Source organism: Artibeus jamaicensis, unplaced genomic scaffold (assembly GCF_021234435.1).
Source record: "Artibeus jamaicensis isolate MK-2021 breed Jamaican fruit bat unplaced genomic scaffold, CSHL_Jam_final contig_1819, whole genome shotgun sequence".
Lineage (NCBI taxonomy): Eukaryota > Metazoa > Chordata > Mammalia > Chiroptera > Phyllostomidae > Artibeus > Artibeus jamaicensis.
This window is the reverse complement of record NW_026521360.1, coordinates 285949-307341: the sequence shown is the minus strand read 5'-3', so window position 1 is coordinate 307341 and position 21393 is coordinate 285949. Positions and strand designations below refer to the sequence as shown.

Sequence of the window (21393 nt, the reverse complement as noted above, 5' to 3'; positions counted from 1 at the left end):
CTTCAGTTTTACTTTGAACAACTCAGGTAGTTTTCCATTTCTGTCAATGCAATTTGTCTGCTTGAGTTTAATATATTGCTTCTTGTTGGCATTTTGCTTACTAGATTTTCATTTTGTATAGTCATGTTGTTTGAACATTTGCAAGCAGAGCCAACTAACTGCTATTGGCCTGTTTCTTTGTGTGGCATGATTTCTTCTATCCACCTGCTCACAGCAGGTTGTCTATGGGCCTGAAGAGTAGTTAAATACTTTCAAAAATATCTTGAGATCCTTCTAAGGTCTAACAGTTTCTACATTTGTGTGTCTATTCATGGTATGCCTTTGAAGGCTGTTTTTTATTTTTCATTCTTTTTAAAATATTTTCAAGAGAAGATAAAATTATTTTAAATAACAGTACAAAGCTGATTGCAGCACTATTGTATTCTACACTGAATAGGTCATTGATATTCAACTATGTGGAACTAATTTTCTATGTTAAAGCTGGCAAATTTGGAATGGTGTCACAGGAACCTCATGTTATTTACTACAGAATACCAGATTAAATGGATTACTTGTGAATTGATTGCATTGTTAAGTAGATTACATAACATAATAACTTAAACTGCTCAGTGAACCTATGTAATATAGAATATTATATAAGAACATGAATATGATACCAGAGATGTTATTATGGTTGTATATTACTTAACTCTCTGTGATATGCTTGCAAATACCTGTCCACAGAGAACTTAAATAGATTTTTAAAATTTAACCATAATTTTCTGTTTGTGAAGAAAATGAATTGATTTTTCCCACATTTGAGAAAGAGAAGTTAAAAATATTTTTTCAGTTGTTACATTAATTTTCCCACAATCTCTGAGAATTAGTGTTAAGAAAGACCTTTTTTTAAAGATTTTATTTATTTATTTTTAGAGAGAGGGGAAGGGAAGGAGAAAGAGAAGAAGAGAAATATCAGTGTGTGGTTGCCTCTTGTGCGCCTCCTTCTGGAGACCTGGCTTGTGACCCAGGCATGTGCCCTGACTGGGAATTGAATGGACAACCCAGGTTGGTGCAGGCTGGTGCTCAATCCACTGAGCTATACTGGCCAGGGCTCTGAGAATTAGTTTTAATTCAATAAATATGTATAGTATTGCTAAAACAAATATTTTAACAATATTTTAATTAGAATATTAAATTAAGTGGCTTATGGTTTTGCTTATATTTTGCCAGTTCAAGTAAAAATAGATTTGAAAGTTATCATCTTATGTTTTTAGTTGCAAAATAAATGGTTTCCATGTTTTTTAGATATTTCTCCCTACTTCCATCCATTTAGAAGTAATTAGCTGTTATTTTTGTATTATATGCATGTAATTACTTTAGAGTCATCAAATGTAATATTTAGGATGTATAGGATACATAAACATTTAACTTAGAATAAGTAGAGGTTGGTATTTTGTTCTGAAGAAGTACGAAATGAAAGAGTAATTATTAACCATCTTTTCAAATGAAAACATCAATTACAGTTACATGTCTTAGAAACAAGCCCACCAGTAGAACTGAAATAACTCTTTTCACTATGCTTCAAAAAAATTTAATCACAATTTAACAGTTGGGATGTATTTACAACTAAAGTTTACAATATTATTTTTAAATTAATTTCAATGCAAGTCTACCTGCTGTTGAAATGTAGCCCTACCAGTTTTTTGTTTGTTTGTTTTATCTCTAAAGGCATTTGTTTTTATGACTCAGGGTTGCTTTTAAAATTCTAATATAGCCGGAAAATGTCTTTCTTAACCCCTCCCCACTTCCACACATACTTTTTCTCTTCTGCTAACTAGAAAACGGTATTTTAGTAGTTGCCAGAAGAAAAGAATTTTGAATAGTATAAACACTGATTGTAGAAAACATGGACAATAATACAAGCAGCTGCACTGGAGACAGAGAAGACAAATCCCACAGTAATGGCCTTTAAAACACATGATCAAGTTGGAAATCAGTGAGGGGAAAAAGAAAAGTATTGCTATTTAAGTGAGATTACTTTCAAAAAGGTGAAATTGTCTGTCATGTATTATCCTAGGAAGAATTTTTAGAACATTTGACTTTTTTTTTTGGTGAAAGTTTTGCTTTTTTTTTTTTTTCTAGTGAGTGACTTTGCTAATTTTATATGAATTCTGTTAACAAAGTCTTGCTTCTAAAATACTCTTTTGTTTAAAGGAAAAAACAGTATATTTTGTAGATGTTGGAGCAGAGACTAAAATTAAGAAAAGGAAATTTAAGTGCCACTTAAAATAGAAAAAGGGGTAAAATTGAGAAAATATTTTAGTAAGGATGAAATATATTTCAGGAAAAGAGTCTTAATTTTTCTTTTATTTTATTTTTGCTATTGGCTTATCAAGTGGTCACTTCATATTTGATTTGGCATGCCTCAGACTCATTGTAGGCACTGAATACTTTGTTCTTTGTGGATTCTAAAACCTAATAATTGTCTCAATGCTAGACTATGGGAAAAATGTATGTTCCTGTTTCCTATGTGGCAATAAATTCCAGTTTTGAATTAAATTTTATTTTCCTAATTTTCATTACATCAATTCTACTGCCGAGATATGTTAGGTTTTGGGATCTCTCTCTCTGTCTGCATCTCTCTCTCTCCCTATCTCTCTTTCTCCCTCCCTCCCTTTCCCCTTATCTCCCTATATAAGTCTATGTAGATTTCAGTAGTGTAGTGAGGGGTGGGGGGGGGAAACTGGTAGTCATTATGTATGTAATTCTAGCCTGCTTTAAATTAAATGTAAAGTTCAGCACAACTTATTGGTACTTATAGCTATGGTTTACAAATTTGTTGATAAAATTTAATTGTATTTTTAACGTTGAAATACAAGTTTTAAAACCGATTACTACTTTATATATTGTAAAATTATTTTTATTTGCCAAAGTATGAGTCTAGCCCCCATAGGATAAGGAAAAGGAACTATTTATATTTTTGTGTCTCTTACATATAATACAGGATAATGTCAAATATGACTACAGCAGTGTTCTAGACCAGCAATTTTCAGCCTTTTCATTTCATGGCACATGTAAACTAATTGCTAAAATTCTGCAAAACACTAAAAACTATCTTTTCTTTTTTTCCTTTTTAAAAGATATATTTTATTGATTATGCTATTACAGTTGTCCCATTTTACCCCTTCACTCCCCTCCACCCTGAACACTTACTCCCACCCACATTCCACCCCTTTAGTTCATGTCCATGGTTCATACAAAAAAGTTTTTTTGCTTCTACATTTCCTATACTATTCTTACCCTCCCCCTTTCTATTTTCTACCTACCATCTATGCCACTTATTCTCTGTACCTTTCCCTTTCTCCCCCCTCCCACTACCCAGTTGATGACCCTCCACGTGATCTCCATTTCTGTGGTTTTGTTCCTGTTCTAGTTGTTTGCTTAGTATGCCTTTGTTTTTGTTTTAGATGTGGTCATTAATGATTGTGAGTTTGCTGTCTTTTTATTTTTCATATTTTTCTTTTTTTTTTTAGATAAATACCTTTAACATTTTCATATACTAAGGGCTTGGTGATGATGAAATCCTTTAACTTGACCTTATCTTGGAAGCATTTTATCTGCCCTTCTATTCCAAATGAACTTTTTGCTGGATAGAGCAATCTTGGATGTAGGTCCTTGCCTTTCATGACTTGGAATACTTCTTTCCAGGCCCTTCTTGTCTGTAAGGTCTCTTGAGAAATCAGCTGACAGTGTGATGGAGTTCCCATCAAGGTAATTGTCTCCTTTTCTCTTGCTGCTTCTAGGATTCTCTCTTTAATTTTAATCTTGGGTAATGTAATCATGATGTGCCTTAGTGTGTACTTCCTTGGATCCAACTTTTTTGGGACTCTCTGAGCTTCCTGGACTTCCTGGAAGTCTGTTTCCTTTGCCAGATTGGGGAGGTTCTCCTTTATTATTTGTTCAAATAAGTTTTCCACTTGTTGCTCTTTCTCTTCTCCTTTTGGTACCCCTATAATTAGGATGTTGGAATGTTTAAAGGTGTCATAGCAGTTCCTAAGTCTCTCTTCACTTTTCTGAGTTCTTGTTTCTTCATTCTGATTGGACATTTCTTTCTTCCTTCTGCCCCACACTGTTGATTTGAGTCCTGGTTTCCTTCCCATTACTATTGGTTCCCTGTACATTTTCCTTTATTTCCCTTAGTGTAGCCTTCATTTTTTCATCCAATTTGTGACTAAAATCAACCAATTCTGCGAGCATCCTGATTACCAGTGTTTTGAACTGTGCATCTGATAGGCTGGCTATCTCTTCATCACTTAGTTGTATCTTTTTGGGAGCTTTGATCTGTTCTTTCATTTAGGCCATTTTTTTTTTTGTCTCAGCGTGCCTGTTATGTAGTAATGGGCATGGCCTTAGGTATTCGCCAGGGTGAGGCAACCCAAGTCACTGTATTGAGGCTGTATATTTGGGGAAGGGGTCTGAGAGGGAACAATGCCACTTGTTCAGTTCTCTGCTGGCTTTCAGTCACTCCCTCCACTAAGTACAAGCATTTGGGCTCTTCAGGTGCTGATTCCGGGTGGGTGGGTTTGTATACATTCTAGGGCCCTGTGGGTCTCTCCATCAAAGACTCCTTTGAGGCTGGGAGTTTCTCCTACCACTGCAACTCTCACTGGTTTTTACAGTCAGAGTTTTTAAGGCTTTATTTGCCCTCACTTGAACCCTGGGTTGCATAGTCTGTCTTGCTCCCCAGTTATTCCTCCCAGTTTATCCACATGTGAATGTGGGACAACTTGCTCTGCCAGCTATCTCCTTGACCACCTCGGTCCTCTAGCTGCAGCCTTGCTGGGACTCCTCTCCACCCTGGATTCCCATATCCACCCTTCCTACTGGTCTGGATGAATGTTTCTTCTTTAATTCCTTGGTTGTCAGACTTCTACACAGTTCAATTTTCTGTCAATTCTGGTTGTTTTTTGCTTTTAAAATTGTTGTTGTTCTTCTTTTGATTGTGCAAGGAGGCACAGTGTATGTACCTATGCCTCCATCTTAGCCAGAAGTCCCTAACTTTGGTTAATTCATATCAGGTGGCTATTGTTGTATTGGTTCTTGTCTATTTTTATTTGATAATTTAAAGGTAAAGAGGTCAGTGCCACTGACTAAATAGTCAGGTATTGCATGTTTTAAAAATTCTTTTGGCACACCAATTGAAAATGGCTGTTCTAGACTTTGTTGATATAGCAGTGACCAAGACTTATGTTGCAACTGGGCATTGTAGATACCAAACAGTTAAACAAATAAAAAAGGTAATATGAGTAATAAGAAATTTATAAACAGGATAATTTGTAGAAAATGACTAAAGGTGATAGCTTTAGCTACGATGGTTAGGAAGTCCTGTTTGAATAGCTAATAGTACATTGAGACACATGAGGAGAAAGAGGCAGCTATGCAAAAATCTAGGGGGAGGAAGTCCCAAGTAGAAGGAATGGAAAATGCAAAGGCCCTGAGGCAGGAAAAAGCTTGAGATGTGTGGAGGTCAGAAGAAAGGCCATGTCTTTAGTACAGTTAGGAGAGTGGAAAGAAATAGGCAGGGACCAGAGCATAGAGTCTTTGTAGGCTAAAGAGTTTGGGTTTTTTTTTTTTTTTTCAGTTCCTATTGTAAAGCTTTTGAAGAGTTTTGAGAAGAAGAATGATGTGCTTTGATTTAAAATTACTTCTGTGAGGAGAATGGAGCACAGAGCACCAGTAGTGGAGACAGGGAAACTCTTTATATGACCATTGCAGTCAATCAGGGAGAAATACTGATGATGTTTTAGACCAGAAGTCCAGCTCACAGTCTGTTTCTATATGGCTTGAAAGTTGAGTGGTTATTACCTTTTTCAGTGGTTGGAAAGAATTAAAAGAAAAGACTCTTTCAGCCAAGATGGAGGGGTAGGTGGAAACACTGTGCCTCCTCGCATAACCAAATTTAAAGACAACAAAGTTTTAGTAACAAAAACACAACCAAAATACAGAAAATTGAAATGTACCGAAGTCTGACAACAACAAACCATTCATCTAGACTGGTAAGAGGGGCAGAGTCAGCAGCTGGTGGAGCTGGGTCGCACAAGAAAAAGCGTCCAGACCAGACCAACCCAGGTGCAAAGGTGGCTGTTGGCAGACCCCAGGTGTTGGGGTGGCAACAGGAGGACCCAGTGGGTGTGCAAGGTGGCTGGCTGACCATGATCACACATTCTTGAGCAGATAAACCAGGTGAAGGAGCAAGCAGTGAGACAGACTACACAGACTAGGACCCCAGCTACGGGAATAAAGTCTAAAAGCACTAATTGAAAAAACTCTTGGGGTTGAGGTGCCGGGAGAAGCTCCCAGGCTCACAGAAAGTTTGTTGGAGAGACCCACAGGGTCCTGAAGGGTGCACAGGCCCCCACACCCGAGAGCTGGCACCAGGGGGGCCCAATTTGCTTGTGGGAAGCAGCAGTGGGGACCAAAATCTGACAGAGCAGAAACAATGCCATTGCCTCTCTCTGACCCAGCCCCCACATAAAGTGTCACAACCCAGCCACTGGGTTGCCCTGTCCTGGTGAACACCTAAGGCTCCGCCCCTCATACGTAACAGGTGTGAACAGATCAAAACATATGGCTCAAGAACAGCTCAAAGCCCCAGAGCTAATACTTCTAATCAACCAAGAGATAGCCAATCTGTCAGATGCACAGTTCAAAACACTGGTGATCAGGATGCTCCCAGAATTGGTTGATTTTAGTCACAAATTAGAGGAACAAATGAAGGTTAAACTAATTGAAATGAAGAGAAATGCACAGGAAACCAGTAGTGATGGAAAGGAAACTGGGATTCAGATCAATGGAGTGCACCAGAAGGAAGATAAAAATGACAATAGAAAAGAATGAAGAAACAAGAATTCAAAAAAATGAGGAAAGGCTTAGGAACCTCCAGGACATCTTTAAACATTCTAACATCCGAATTATAGGGGTACCAGAAGGGGAAGAGAAAGAGCAATAAGTAGAAAACTTATTTGAACAAGTAATAAAGGAGAACTTTTCCATTCTGGCAAAGGAAATAGACTTCCAAGAAATCCAGGCAGCTCAGAAAGTCCCAAAGAAGGTGGACCCAAGAAAGAACACACCAAGGGACATCATTATTACATTAGCCAAGATTAAAATGAAAGAGACCTAGAAGCAGCAAGAGATAAGGGTACAGTCACTTACAAAAGAGTTGCCATCACTGTCAGGTGATTTCTCCAAAGATACCACCTTACAGGCAAGAAGGGGCTGGAAAGAGGTTTTCCAAGTCATGAAATCCAAAGACCTACATCCAAGATTGCTCTATTCAGCAAAGCTTTCATTTAGAATGGAAGGACAGATGAAGTGCTTCTCAGATAAGATCCAAGTTCAAGGAGTTCATCATCGCCAAGCCCTTATTATATGAAATGTTAAAGGGACTTACCTAAGAAAAAGAAGATAAAAAAGATGAACAGTGAAAGGACAGCAAACTCACAGTTATTAAGAACCATGCCTATAACAAAAGCAAACTAAGTGGACAGCTAGATCAGGATCAGAACCATAGAAATGAAGATCACATGGAAGGTTAGCAACAGGGGAGTGGGAGGAGGAGAAGGGGGAGAAGGTACAGAAAATAAGTAGCATAGACAGTAGATAGAAAATAGATGGGGGGGGCAAGAATAGTATGGGAAATATAGAATCTAAGGAACTTGTGACACATGGACATAAACTAAGGGAGGGAATGGTAGGGAAGGGGGTGTGCAGGGTGGAGGGGAATGAAGGGGGGAAATAGGACAACTATAATGGCATAATCAATAAAATATATTAAAAAGGAAAAAAATGAATAAGAACACACAAAAAAGAATTAAAAGAAAAGTAATGTTTCATGACACATGAAAAACATATGCAATTCAAATTTCAGTATCTATAAATACAGTTTTACCAGAACATAGACCTATTTATGCATTTTTACCTGTCTATGGCTGATTTAGAATTTTTGTTCAAAGCAGAAGCTTAATGTCCTGGTTTTCCCTATCACACACCAGTTTAGTGGCTAGCAGTAACAAAGTCTGTTATGATATATTTGTGCTCAGGACCAAGACTGAAATTTTTCTGAACCACTCTCAGTCACTATTATTGAACACTGGATAACTAAAAATTAGCCTAAGTTGCAGGCTTTGTAGTCTCTTAATGAATTCAACCGAAAATTTCAAGAGAAAACAGAGTTTACACGTAAAATGTATACTGTGGTAAGGTCATTTTGACAACATATAACATTTGAATCACACCAATATCAAGTTCCTTTTTACACTTCCAGAGCTGTCGAAAGATGAAAACGAGAAGCCACTACAGTCCCAGAAGCCTTTTTAAAACTTCAGTGTAAGAGCAAAGGAATTTTCATATTTAAAATCCATTTAACTGTACAGTTGAGGATCTTCCCCTAACCTTCAAATGGAAGTGATTAAACTTTATTATAATATGCTAAATGCAAATATGAAGATACGAATCTAACAAAATTCTGTAAATACCTTCCAAGTGATGTGCTCAAGTAAAATCACATGCCTGTGGATTGATGTTTGTATTTGGAGGTAACTGTCTGTGGAAAAAGACATTTTCAAAGATGAAATACATAAAATCTCACTTTAGAGTGACATTACAGTATTACAAAAAATTGTGCTTAGTTATTATATTTTGCATGTTGCAAAAAATTGTGAAAATTTGTTTTATCTCTTGTTATTTAAGTAGCTACATGGTATCCTTAATTTTGCCTGTGGGTTTACAAAGCCTAAAATATTTACTATATGGATCTTTACAGAAAGAGTCTGCCTACCCTTGACTTAGACTAAGGTGATGGCAATGAAGATGGTGAGAAGTGAACTAATTTGACACATATTTAGAAGGGAAGGTACAAAAGATTGATAATGAATTAGATATTGGAGGGATGAGCACCTAAGGGAAAAGGATTCATAAACATGGACAACAGTGTGGTGATTGTGGGGGGTGGGCATAAGAGGACTAAATGGTAATGGGAAAAAATTCAATTAAAATTTTTTTTAAAAAGAATTAAGGGTGAGCAACAAAATCAGTAATGGTAATATTTGCTGAGATGGGAAACCTAGGGGAAGTGAAGCTTTGGGGAGAAATATTAAGAATTCTGTTTGGATTTGATCGATTTAATATGTGCATTAGATATCCAAGTGTTGATGTCCAATTAACAATTGAGTATCTGAGTCTTTAACTCAGAAGGCAAATGGGAGTTGGAAACATAAATGTGATTAGCCATAAGCATGTAGATTTTTTTTCTAAAAGCGTGGGTCCACCATATACAAAAGAATAAAGGTGGACACTTATCTTACACTGTATATAAAAATTAACTCAAGTGGATTAAAGGCCTCAATATAAGACCTAAAACTCTAAAAGTCCTAGAAGAAATTGTAAGGTATGCAAAAGACTTCTTGACATTGGACTTAAGAATGATTTCTTGGAGATTATACCAAAGTCATAGGCAGTATAAGCAAATAGAAACAGATTGGATGACAACAAACTTAAAAACTTTTGTGCATCAAATGATATAATTAACAGAGTGAAAAGACATCCTACTGAATGGGAGAAAATGTTTGCAAATCATATGACTGATAAGAGGTTAATATCCAGAATATGTAAGGAATTTCTACAACTTAACAAAAAAACCTAACTCAGTTAAAAAGTGACCAAAGGTTTTGAATAGGCATTTCTCTAATGATCATGTACAAATGGGCAACAAACACATAAAAAGATGCTTAACAGGCTAATCATCTGAGAAGTGCAATCAAAACCACGAGATACTTCTTCATACCCATTAGGAGGGCTATTAACAAATAACACAAAATAACAAGTATTGGTAAGAACATAGAAAAATTGGAACCTTTGTGCACTGTTGAAAGAATTATAAACTGGTACAACTGGTATAGAAAACAATATGAGGGTTCCTCAAAAAAATGGCACAGCCATATGATGAGTATATAAACAAACTGTGGTATATACATAAAATGAAATGCTATCCAATCTGAAAAAAGAGAGAAATTCTGTCAAATGCTACAACCATAGATAAACTTTGTTTTGACATCATGCTCAGTGAAATACGTCAGACACAAAAACACAAATACTGTACGAGTCCCCTTACATAAGATATCTAAAGTAGTTAAAATTCATAGAAACCAAAAGTATAATAGTAGTTACCAGGAGCAGGGAAAGGGGAGATGTTTAATGGGCATAGCATTTTGGATTTGTAACATGGAAAACTTTTGGAGATTTGTTTCATAGCAATGTAAATATACTTACCGATCTTAAGTGCAGTCTTAAGTATAAAGACTGAACTTTATACTTAAAAATAATTAAAATGGAAAATTTTGGTTTTTACTACCAGAAATTCTGTTATTTGAAAAATCTTAAGAGCCAAAGGAATTTTATGAAAAAATTACAAAGTTGGAGGATTTATACAGTCTGATTTCAAAACTATGAAATGGCAGTATCAAGACAGTGTGGTGTTGGGTCCAGACTGATGTGGCTCAGTTGGTTGGGTGTCATTCTGCAAACCAAAAGGTTGCTGTTTTGATTCCTGGTCAGGGCACAAGCTTGGCTTATGGGCCAAGTCCTTGGTTGGGAGAGTGCAAGAGGCAACAGGTCCAGATTCTCTTATACATTGGTGTTACTCTCCTTCACTTTCTCCCTCCCTTCCCCTCTCTCTAAAAATAAATAAATAAAATCTTAAAAAAGAAAAAGACAGTGTGGCATTGGGAGATAGACATGTAGATCAGTAAAACAGAACAGAGTCTAGAAATAGATCCAGATATAGATGGTCAGTTGATATTTTGGCAAGTGTGATAAAGAATTTAGTGGGAAATTCTCTTAAACAAATGGCGCTAGAACAACTGAGTGTCTGGGGAAGATAAACTCATTTATTAGGTAGCACATCAATGGTTGCTTGGAGGCAGGGACTAAGGTTGGATTGTAAAAGGGCAGGAAGAACCTTTTGGATGTGATGGATATGTTTTTGTATCTAGTTGTGGTATTGTTTTTTTACAAGTGTCAGAAATCATTGAATTCTATACTTTAAAAGGAATGTGGGGGAATTGTACATCCATTATACTTCAGTGAAGTTGTTGTTTTTTAGGTGAATATGTAGGGGTTGGGGGGAAGCATGGATCTAGATGAGATTACAGAAGAATGTAGATGGAAAAGACAAGAGAGCTGACCACTGGGTCCTGGGGCACTTTAGTTGTTAGAAACTGAATGAAGGTTTGAAACCAGCACTGGAGGCTAAACAAGACCTGCTGAGGAAGGAAGAGGAAAACCAGGATCTTGAGATGTGCTTGAAGCCAGTGAAAAAAGTATTTGGTTGAAAGGAATCATCAACTATTTCTAGTGTTGATGAATAAGGTGAGGAAAAAACTGATGGATAGATAGAAGGTGGAATTTTTAAGTCCCCTTGACAAGAATGATTACAGATGATTAGTAGGGACAAAAGCCAGCTGGAAATGGGCCCAAAGGCAGAATGGAAAGTGGAGACCATGTAGGCAGACAACTTTTCAAAGAGTCTTGCTTTAAAGGAGAAGAAGAAATAGGATAGCAGATTGAGGGAAATATCTGTGGAAATTTTTTTATTCCTTGCCTTTTATTTGTTGAAGAAATTAGATAAATTGTCCTGTAGTTTTCCATAGTCAGAATTTTGCTGGTGTATCCCAAAGGCACACTTTAACGTGTTATTTCTTTGCTGTCTTCTGTACATGGGTGTTTGGGTTTCAAGGTATAATCAGATTCATATGCCATTATCTTTGGTAAGATTGAGTCCCAAGTGATGTGGTGTGCTCCATAAGAGCCACATGACTGTGATCATCACTCTGCTGATGATGAAGTCTTGGGTCATTAAATTTATCAAAGTTTAAAAAATGATGATGTTTTAATTTTGCCAATTTTTTTCATATATTACTTGGAATGATTTTTAAAGAGAAACTCTATTTAACTACACCTTGTCTTACCCAAGAGTACAGTTTTCATGAGAAAGATAAGGTTAATGCTTGATCCTTTCCTTTTACTTACCAGTTCTTAAAATAGAGTTGGTTCCCTATTATTTCCCAAAGTGATTAAATTTGGATGTTATTTTGGTTTTTGTTTTGGGTATCCACTTTCAACTCATATGTTCAGGGTTTGAACATACCTGATATGCTTGAATCCTCGGCAGTTATCATTCTTACTGCTGATCAAACTGTCCCATGGTGGGCCACAGGTGATTTCTTCAAGTTGGCTTCTGAGTCTCTTTGGCATGAACTAAGTCTTTGAAAACTCCCTTAACTGTATGATATGGCAAGTTGTAGCAGCCTTATTTTTGCTCCAGACCTCAAATCAGCCATTTTTTTAATGAGAAATGATATTTATACACAACAATTGGGGTTCTAGGGAAATTTGTTGCTACTAGGCCTTTACAGTGTTTCCAGGGAAGATTCAGAAATTGCTACCACTGCCATCTTACCAGAATCCAATAGCTACAATCAGAAAATTTCTAATTCTGAAGAATTTATGATTGAGACTGTTGCTGTACAACAGAAGTGATTAATTGTGCTGATTCTCTACTGGCAAATGTGAGCTGGATCCTGTGGCTCCTCTTTTCTGCCACAGGCTGAGATGTGCCTTGGTCTGAAAGTAATAGGGATGCTCTGAATGTTTTCCTCACTACTCTTAGAACCTCAGCAGTGTAGAAATCTGTAGGCTGTTAGACTGCTGATTCACAATCTAAATCATTTTACATCACCCCTTTTCTCCATTTCTTGACAGCTCTACTACCTCTAATACTACCAGTAAAAACTTCAGCTAGACAATTGAAGATTGAGAACTATATAGGTCCCTCGTATTTTTCATAGTATGAACAAACATCAGAATTATCAGGGGAGATTGGTTTTATGTTTCATTTTCTGTAGTACTATTGGGATTAAGGAGGAAATGTAAGAAATGGTTTTTGTCCTTAACTCATTCATCATCTAATTGATAATCTAGAATAAGACATTGTAGAGATATTCCATCCTGCACAAGTGAAAATGCTTGGGTTGGGGGTCTTATTCTCCCACTGCAATGTAGGCAAATTACTTTTTACATTCCTGTACCTTTAGTTTCCTTATAAGTAAAACAAAATGTAGATTTTTTAGATCTGTTTGCCTTCACATTCTAAGTTTCTATGAATGAATCAGACTTACTTCTGTTGTGTTCAGTTTACTCTTGTGTACTATGACCTAAATGATTGTAGTAACATCTTCCTAGGCCTCCCAGCCAAGTCCCTCCCATTTCTGCATATCTTCAACCTTGCCTCAGACCATTGATTTTCTGAAACATTAACATGCTATTCTCTAGTTCTTAAGTACAGAGACTTTGTAAAGTATGAACTCTCTGTGCAAGATGTGAACTACCATATTTTTCGGACTATAAGATTCACTCCCCCCCAAATTTGGGAAGAAAGAGGGGGTGCGTCTTATAGTCTGAATGTAGCTTACCTGGTGTGCCGTGGGGGAGCAGCAGTGGAGAAGGGTCACAAGTTATTAAATATTTTACCACACTTTTTGCTTCAGAATTTTTTTTCCTATTTTCCTCTAAAACCTAGGTGTGTCTTATGGTCCAGTGTGTCTTATAGTCCAAAAAAAAATAAGGTGGCTCTGTAATTCCTTCTCAGTTTCCTTTTTTGCCACTTCTTTTTATGAACTAAACCTATCTCTGAACTACTCACTATTCCATAAACTTGCCATGTTATTTCTTAATCTGAAATTTTTATAAACAGTTTTATCAGACCAAATTTTCTCTTTTCCTTCCATTTTGGAGAATTCCTGCTCATGTTTTAATAACCAGCTCTACTGTCTGTCTGTAAGTTTTCCTTAACCTTTCTGGCATTTAGTTGGTCTGGCCTCTTATCCTATAAGACTTTGTACATTTTGTGCTAGAGATTTATCATATTGAATTATAATTTGTTTTAGAATCATATACTTTTCTTTAACCTCCTCGAGCATAAATTATAATTCTGCTAGTAGTGCTCAGTACATGGATGGATGGATGGATGGATGGATGGATGGATGGATGGATGGTTGAATGGCTAAAGTAGAAGTGATGGTATTAGAACTTAGGATTCAAGACTCAATTCTTAATCCCTTAGGACATTGAGGGAAAGAATCTATTTTATTCCATTGTGCATTATTTCTTTTTTCCCATTATTAAGTTATACATATCCATATACAAGAATAGAAATGCGCTGAAATAGAGAACAAGTGGGCAGCGACCAGAGGGGAGAGGGAAGGGAACTTAAGGGGAAAAAGGGGGAGGGATTTTGAGGAACAAGTATGAAAGACACAGAGATGAGGACTGGGGGGGGGGGGGGAATGGGAGGGAGGGGGGACACCGGGCGGGGGGGGGGAGGAGAAAATAAAAAAATGTACTTGAAAAGTAACTAAATAAAATTAAAAAAAAAAAAGAATAGAAATGGCAGATAAGGCAAAAAGAAAGGTCAACTAATATCTTCTACCCAGAAACAACAGTTAAATGTTTTATGTGCATTATTTGTGTTAGAATTTTATGTAAACATAAAGTTTTTAAACAACATTCAGTGTGAATATGCTGTTTTGTTCTATCTTTTTGCAATTACAAATATAAACATGTTTAATGTTTTTAAGCTTTTTAAATGGCTACATAAATATACCATAAATTACTATTTGTTTCTTATTTGATTGCTTGAAATTTTTAGATTCCATAAATTACACTATGATAACATATTTGGCCATATTTTTTTGCCTACTTATGACTTTTTTCGTAGTAGAAATTTTTACAAGTGGAATGAATGGATAAAAATACTGATTTTGAGCTTTCTACACTAACACAACACCTTGAATATGCTAGTTAGATTACTATTGTGTCAAGTCAACTTGGCAATATTTTCCGGTTGGGGCAAACATATAGGTATCATAGTGCATTAAGCTGCTTTCCTTCTTATTGATCTAACTTCCCTCAATCAAGAAACCAGCGACTCAGCCTGAATTCTAGAGGGTCACCCTGGGTTCTATGACTTAAGTAATCATAAAGATTAGAGTTAGTAAATCTCCATTTCCTTAAAAGAAATAAAAACAGGCTTGTTGTTGAGGGAAGGCCACTAACACTTTATACAGGGCTATGTCTGGGCACTTAAAAAGATTCATAGCCACTTAATTAGAACTGCTTTATTTATTTGCAAAGTCTTTGAAGCCAGTGAACCCTCTTCGATAAGCACTGAAAAGAAAGTTTTGAAGAACAGATTAAGACTAAGTAGAGCAATTTTATAGGTGAGAATTATTTAAAAGAAGTATAATTTACTTGAAGTGTACTAGTCATTAATTTCTAGTAAACATAAATTCAAAAAACAACTTTATTGAGATATAATTCACATACAGGTCACCTAAAGTGTACAAATTGGTGTTCTTTGTCTCTTCACATAGTTGTGCAATCATTGCCACAATAAATTTTGAAACATTTTCACACCCCCCGAAAAAAACCTCATACTAATTAGCAGTCATTCCCCAGTTCCTAACAACTCTCCTTCCTGCATGCAACCTTCAAGCAATCAATCTTTCAGTGTCTTCCTCCCTTCCTTCTTTCCTTCTTTTTTTAAAAAATGGAATTTAATTTTTACCTTATACCTGATATTTTTGTAAAGTTTTGTAGAAGCATGACCACTTTTAGAATTTACATGGCTGGGTCAAAAGGCAGGTTGATTTTTATTTTTCTGAAAAAATTCCATACTGTTTTCCATAATGGTTGTACCAGTCTGCAATCCCACCAACAGTGAACTAAGGACCCCTTTTCCCCACAATCTCTCCAACATTTGTTGTTTGTTGCTTTATTTATGATAGCCATCCTGACCGGTGTAAAGTGGTATCTCATTGTGGTTTTAATCTGCATCTCTCTGATAGCTAACGATATTGAGCATCTCTTCATGTGTCTCTGGATGTTCTGGATGTCCTTGGAGAAGTGTCTGTTCAAGTCCTTTTCCCATTTTTTAGTTGGGTTGGGTGTCTTCTTTGAGTGGAGTCGTGTAAGTTCTTTGTATATTTTGGAGATTAAACCTTTGTCTGAGGTATCATTGGCAAATATGTTTTCCCGTACAGTTGGTTGTCTTTTTAATTTAATACTGTTTTCTTTAGCAATTCCACTGCTAGGATTATATCCTAAGAATCCTAAAACATCAATATCAAAGTACCTATGCACCACAATGTTCATAGCAGCACAATTTACAATAGCTAAGAGTTGGAAGCAACCTAGGTGCCCATCAGTAAATGAATGGATCAAAAAATTGTGGTACATATACACAATGGAATTCTATGCAGCAGAGAGAAGGAAGGAGCTACTACCCTTTGCAACAACATGGATGGAACTGGAAAGCATTATGCTGAGTGAAATAGGCCAGGTGCTGAAAGACAAATACCATATGATCTCACCTTTAACAGGAAGCTAAACAACAAAACAAACAAGCAAGCAGAATAAAAACAAAGACACCGAAATAGAGAACAAGGGGGCAGTGACCAGAGGGGAGAGGGAAGGGAATTTAAGGGGGAAAAAGGGGAGGGATTTGGAGGAACAAGTATGAAAGACACAGGGATGAGGACTGTGGGGGGGGGATGGGAGGGAGGTGGGGAGCACTGGGCCGGGGTGGGAGAAATAGACAACTCTACTTGAAAAATAACTAAATAAAAAAATTTTTTAAAGAATTTACATAGCATATTAACACTTATATCACTTGATAAGTAAATAAACATTTGAGTGAAAACACAATTTCTTTATAAACTACTTAACAGATGCATTTACCTTTTTATTGCAAAGGGTTTTTTTTAATTGTTGAGATTATTACAGATATTCCCCATTACATTTACTTTGTATACAAACTATTATCCAAGTAAAACAAAATGGTAAGTTAAGAGTTCAGACATACTAGATAAGTGTTGACTTCTAGATTTCAAAAAGATGTGGAAATTTTTCTTGAAGAAATTTTCCCTAAATGTTTCTTTCTTCCTTCAGTGTGGGCTTGTTTCTCGTTTCAATCTGACAAAATCTTCCACGTGAGACCTTGCAAAGAACAATTTCCTGTTGAATCTTTCTTAGGAAGCAAGTTATAGGTCAGTTGAACTTTTGTGAGATGATTTTTCCAAAGATGTCTCTTATAGAAGCACCAGGTCTGGCTTTGTTTTGAGAAGTTCAAAGAAGCCTTAGGATATCTTCTCTTTCCTAGACAACCTTATTTAATGCGTTTATTAATCTACTTTTTCTAATCATTTTAGACTTTACAGTGACAATCTCTGCCACTTGTCCTTCTGCTCTAGCATTAGAAGTATGTTTTTTTTTAAAGTAGAACATACCACAATTTATATATACATTCATTACTTTTCTCCTTAAATGCCAACAAGTTCATGAAGCTCCAGTTTTCACTTTTTCCCCTCACCTCTAATTCCTTGGGTCTTCAAAAATTTCTTCCAATACTTCCTTGACAAAGTTGTATAAAATAATCTGCACTAGTGAAAAGAGGTGATATTTGGTATATTCTTAGGCAACAGACTAAGGGAAAACCTGCAACCTGTGCTAGCTGAGCCCAAAGTTATTGTTGACCTGGAAGTGTTTGGGGTGGCTGAGAGTTTTCAGCAAAGAATGGCCAAAATGTACCAATCTGTTTCCTGTTTCTATGGAGTTACCTGTTCTGGACACTTCATGTTAAATGGAATTATGTATGTGGTTCTTTGTGACTGGCCTCTGTTGTAGTGTATATCAGTACTTCACTCTTTTTATGGCCAAATAATATCCCATTGATATTTTGTTTACTCATTTATCAGTTGATGGACATGAGTTACTACTTGACTATTAGAAATAATGTTATAAACATTCATGCACACGTTTTTGTGTGGAATTGAATTAATTTTTTATGATTATAATTAACATTTATTTATTTGTGAAATTGAACAATTTTCATGTTTGCTGGACATTTTGCAAATTCATTTTATCCCTCTTTTTTTCCCAGTGTCTTTCACAAGAAGCAGGTGGAAACATGAGCATTCAGTTTCTTGGTACAGTGGTAAGTGTCAAAGAAATGTTATCTTGTATATTCTCCTAACTTTCATAAAAAAAAAAAGGTTCAACTACTTTTAGCCTATGTGTTTGAACTTGGCTTCATCATGATTTTATTTGGCTATTAAATGAGATGCCTTTGTATAAAAGGTGGGTTTTTTAAAGTGTTAAACTTTCCATAAAAGAATGCTTTTTAGCAATTTCTAATTAGAGAGAAAATAGTTTTAAAAAATATTTGAGTTTGTTGAGTATTTCAAGTACTTTTTGCTACTGGATATTTTCTCCTTGTTTTCATAATAAAAATAAGAACATATGTATTATCTTTTAAAAAATAATGACTTTGATAGGGATTTTTGTTCAGCTTTCTATCTTTATTAGGTCCTGTTAAGTCCACATTTCTAATGAAGTTAAATCATAATTTTGTATCTTGATTTGTTCACTTATGATCTTATTAATCATTTTCCACATTGCTATAAAATATTAGCATTGTTTTAATGAAGCTGTATTTAATGATCTGATGAGTAGGTGTCACATATTTTACTTCTCCTGAATCCCTCTCTTGGCTATTTCAGTTGTCTCTCATTTTTGCCATTGCAGTTGGTATTATAATGAACAATTTCATGTATCTTGCTTTTTTGACATTTTAAATTATTTTAAAAATATATTTTTTTTTCAAAACTTTGTGATAGATTTTCTTCTAAACTGAGTTAAAAACTGTACATAATTTTATGGGTTAATATACATGTTGCCAATTATTTTATACCTCTTCTGAAAGGCACTCATATATCAGGATATCACTGTGCATTCTCACTAGTATTATAATTTTCAAAATATCTAACTCTATCTGGTAAAAAGAAATTTCCTTTATAGTTCCTATCTTTTATAACTACACACTAATAATTGTTAGTTATAGTTTTGAAATAATTCTACTGTTAAAAAGGTACCTTATTTTAATTAGCATGTCTATTTATTGCTGTTGTATATAAATATTTCTCCATGTATTCTTTACTAGGTATCATTTATAATCTTTAAAATGTCTATTTATGTGCTGTGGGTACCTTGTTCAGGCTATAAATTTACACTGGATTTGGGGGTCTTGAAGATATCAGAGGAGAGGTCTATGGCTTGGATGAAAAAAGTAGTGGTTTTTGCAGTCATTGAGGTAGAAAGGATATTAATAATGAGAAGTTATAGTTTATGTGTAGTTTATGTGTATAGTTAAGTTTATGTACAGTAGAATATGTATATACTCTTGTTCTGTATATTGTAACTTTTAAGTGTTACACCAGGACTTATGGTTATTCTTGTTTTTCTGATTAAAAAAGTAATAGATACTTATTCAATGGAAAATTTAGATAGAATTTAATGCATGTTTTAAGAAATTGTATTAGTAATATTAGTAAGCGTTCTCCAGAGAAACAGAATCAATCGGATGCATGTGGGGTGGAGCAGGGGGCGAGGGGAGGAAGGAGGAGAAAGATGGTTGATTTTGAGGAACTGATTTACATGATTGTGGGGCCAAATCCAAAATCTTCCAGGGCAGGCCAGGGAAGAGTTGCAGTTCAAGTCCAAAGACAGTGTGCTTACAGGATTTCTCTTTGCTCGGGAGCTCAGTACTTCAAATAGTTGAATGAGACCCACTCATATTATGGGGGGTAATCTGCTTTACTCAGTTTACTGATTTAAATGTTAATCTCATCTAAAGAATACCTTCATAGTAACATTTAAAATGATGTTTTGCCAAATATCTGGGTTAACAGATATTGGCTGGGTTAACCTAGCCAAGTTAACATATACAGTTAGCCTTCACACAAGTATACATCCTATTTCCTAGAGGTACCAGTATTTAAGTTATTAACAATAGACATATTCTTCCAGAAATAGAATTACACAATTTTTTATTCAACAATAAATCATGCACATTTTCCCAGGTCATTACATTAAAAAAAATCTGTATCATTTTTTTACAGGATTGGTTTCTTTTTAAAACATTATTTTCTTTCATTGATTCTAGAGAGAGGGGAGGGGAGGGAGAAAGGGAGAGGAACATTGAATGGTTGCCTCTTGCATGTGCCTCAACTGCAGACTGAACCCTCAAGCCAGGCATGTGCTCTGACTGGGACTCAAATTGGCAATCTTTCGGTTTGCAGAATGTTGCCCAACCAAGTGACACTGGCCAGGGCTATGTCATTCTTTTTAATGGTTACCTAGAATTATATTGTGTGGCGATTTTCCTGTACTTCAGTGCTCGTGCTAGACAGTGCTCCTTAAGCTGTTTCTGCTACTTGGTCTCTCTCCTTGTATTCTAATAGATCCAAGTGTTAGTGTATTGAAAACTGAGGTCTTGGTAGCTACAACCTGCAAAAACAAACAAGCTAACAAAAAAATGAACAGTTTTTTTTGCAGTGTTTTCCTCAGAAAATGCCAACTTGAACTAAAACCTTGTAATTTTCTTTTTTTAATGTTTTTTAATTTTTTATTATTTTAAGTACAGTTGCCTCCATTTTCTCCCCACTACTCCCCCCAAACCTAGCCATCCCTACCTCCCATTCCTGATCCCAAACCCTGCCTTGGTTTTGTCCATGTGTCCTTTATAAATGTTCCTGGAAACCCTTCCCCCTTGTCCCCACATTATCCCCTGGTTACTGTCAGTTTGTTCTTTTTTTTTTAAGATTTTATTTATTTACTTTTAGAGAGAGGACACAGGAGGGAGAAAGAGAGGGAGAGAAACATAAATGTGTGGTTGCCTCTCATGTGGCCCCCACTGGTGACCTGGCCCGTAACCCAGATATGTGCCCTGGTTGGGAATCAAACTTGCAACCATTTGGTTTGCAGCCTGCACTCAATCCAGTGAGTTATACTAGCCAGGGCTGTCAGTTTGTTCTTAACTTCAGAGTCTCTGGTTATATTTTGCTTGCTTGTTTGTTTTGTTGTCTAGGTTCCACTTAAAGGTGAGATCATATGGTATTTGTTTTTTACTGCCTGGCTTATTTCACTCAGCATAATGCTCTCCAGTTCTAGTCATGCTGTCACAAAGGGTAGGAGCCCCTTCTTTCTTTCTGCAGTGTATGTAGTATTCCACTGGGTAAACGTACCATAGTTATTTTTTTAAAAATATTTTTAAAGATTTATTTATTTATCTTTAGAGGGGAAGGGAAGGAGAGAGGGAAAGAAATATCAATGTATGGTTGCTTCTCATGCATCCCCTGCTAGGAACTGGCCTGCAACCCAGGCATGTGCCCTGACTGGGAATCGAACCATGATCCTCTGGTTCACAGGCCTGTGCTCAATCCACTGAGCCACACCATAGTT

The 21393-nt window shown here is 36.0% G+C and overlaps 1 protein-coding gene across 1 annotated transcript in view; it reads left to right on the top strand.

Annotated features, from left to right (window-relative positions):
- The window catches only part of PCCA (propionyl-CoA carboxylase subunit alpha), a 526460-nt gene that overhangs the window by 428368 nt on the left and 76699 nt on the right, over window positions 1-21393 (top strand). Inside the window, exon 21 of the mRNA XM_037143368.2 lies at window positions 18035-18088. Coding sequence (XP_036999263.2) covers window positions 18035-18088 — 54 coding nt within the window. The remainder of the gene's footprint in view (window positions 1-18034; window positions 18089-21393) is intronic.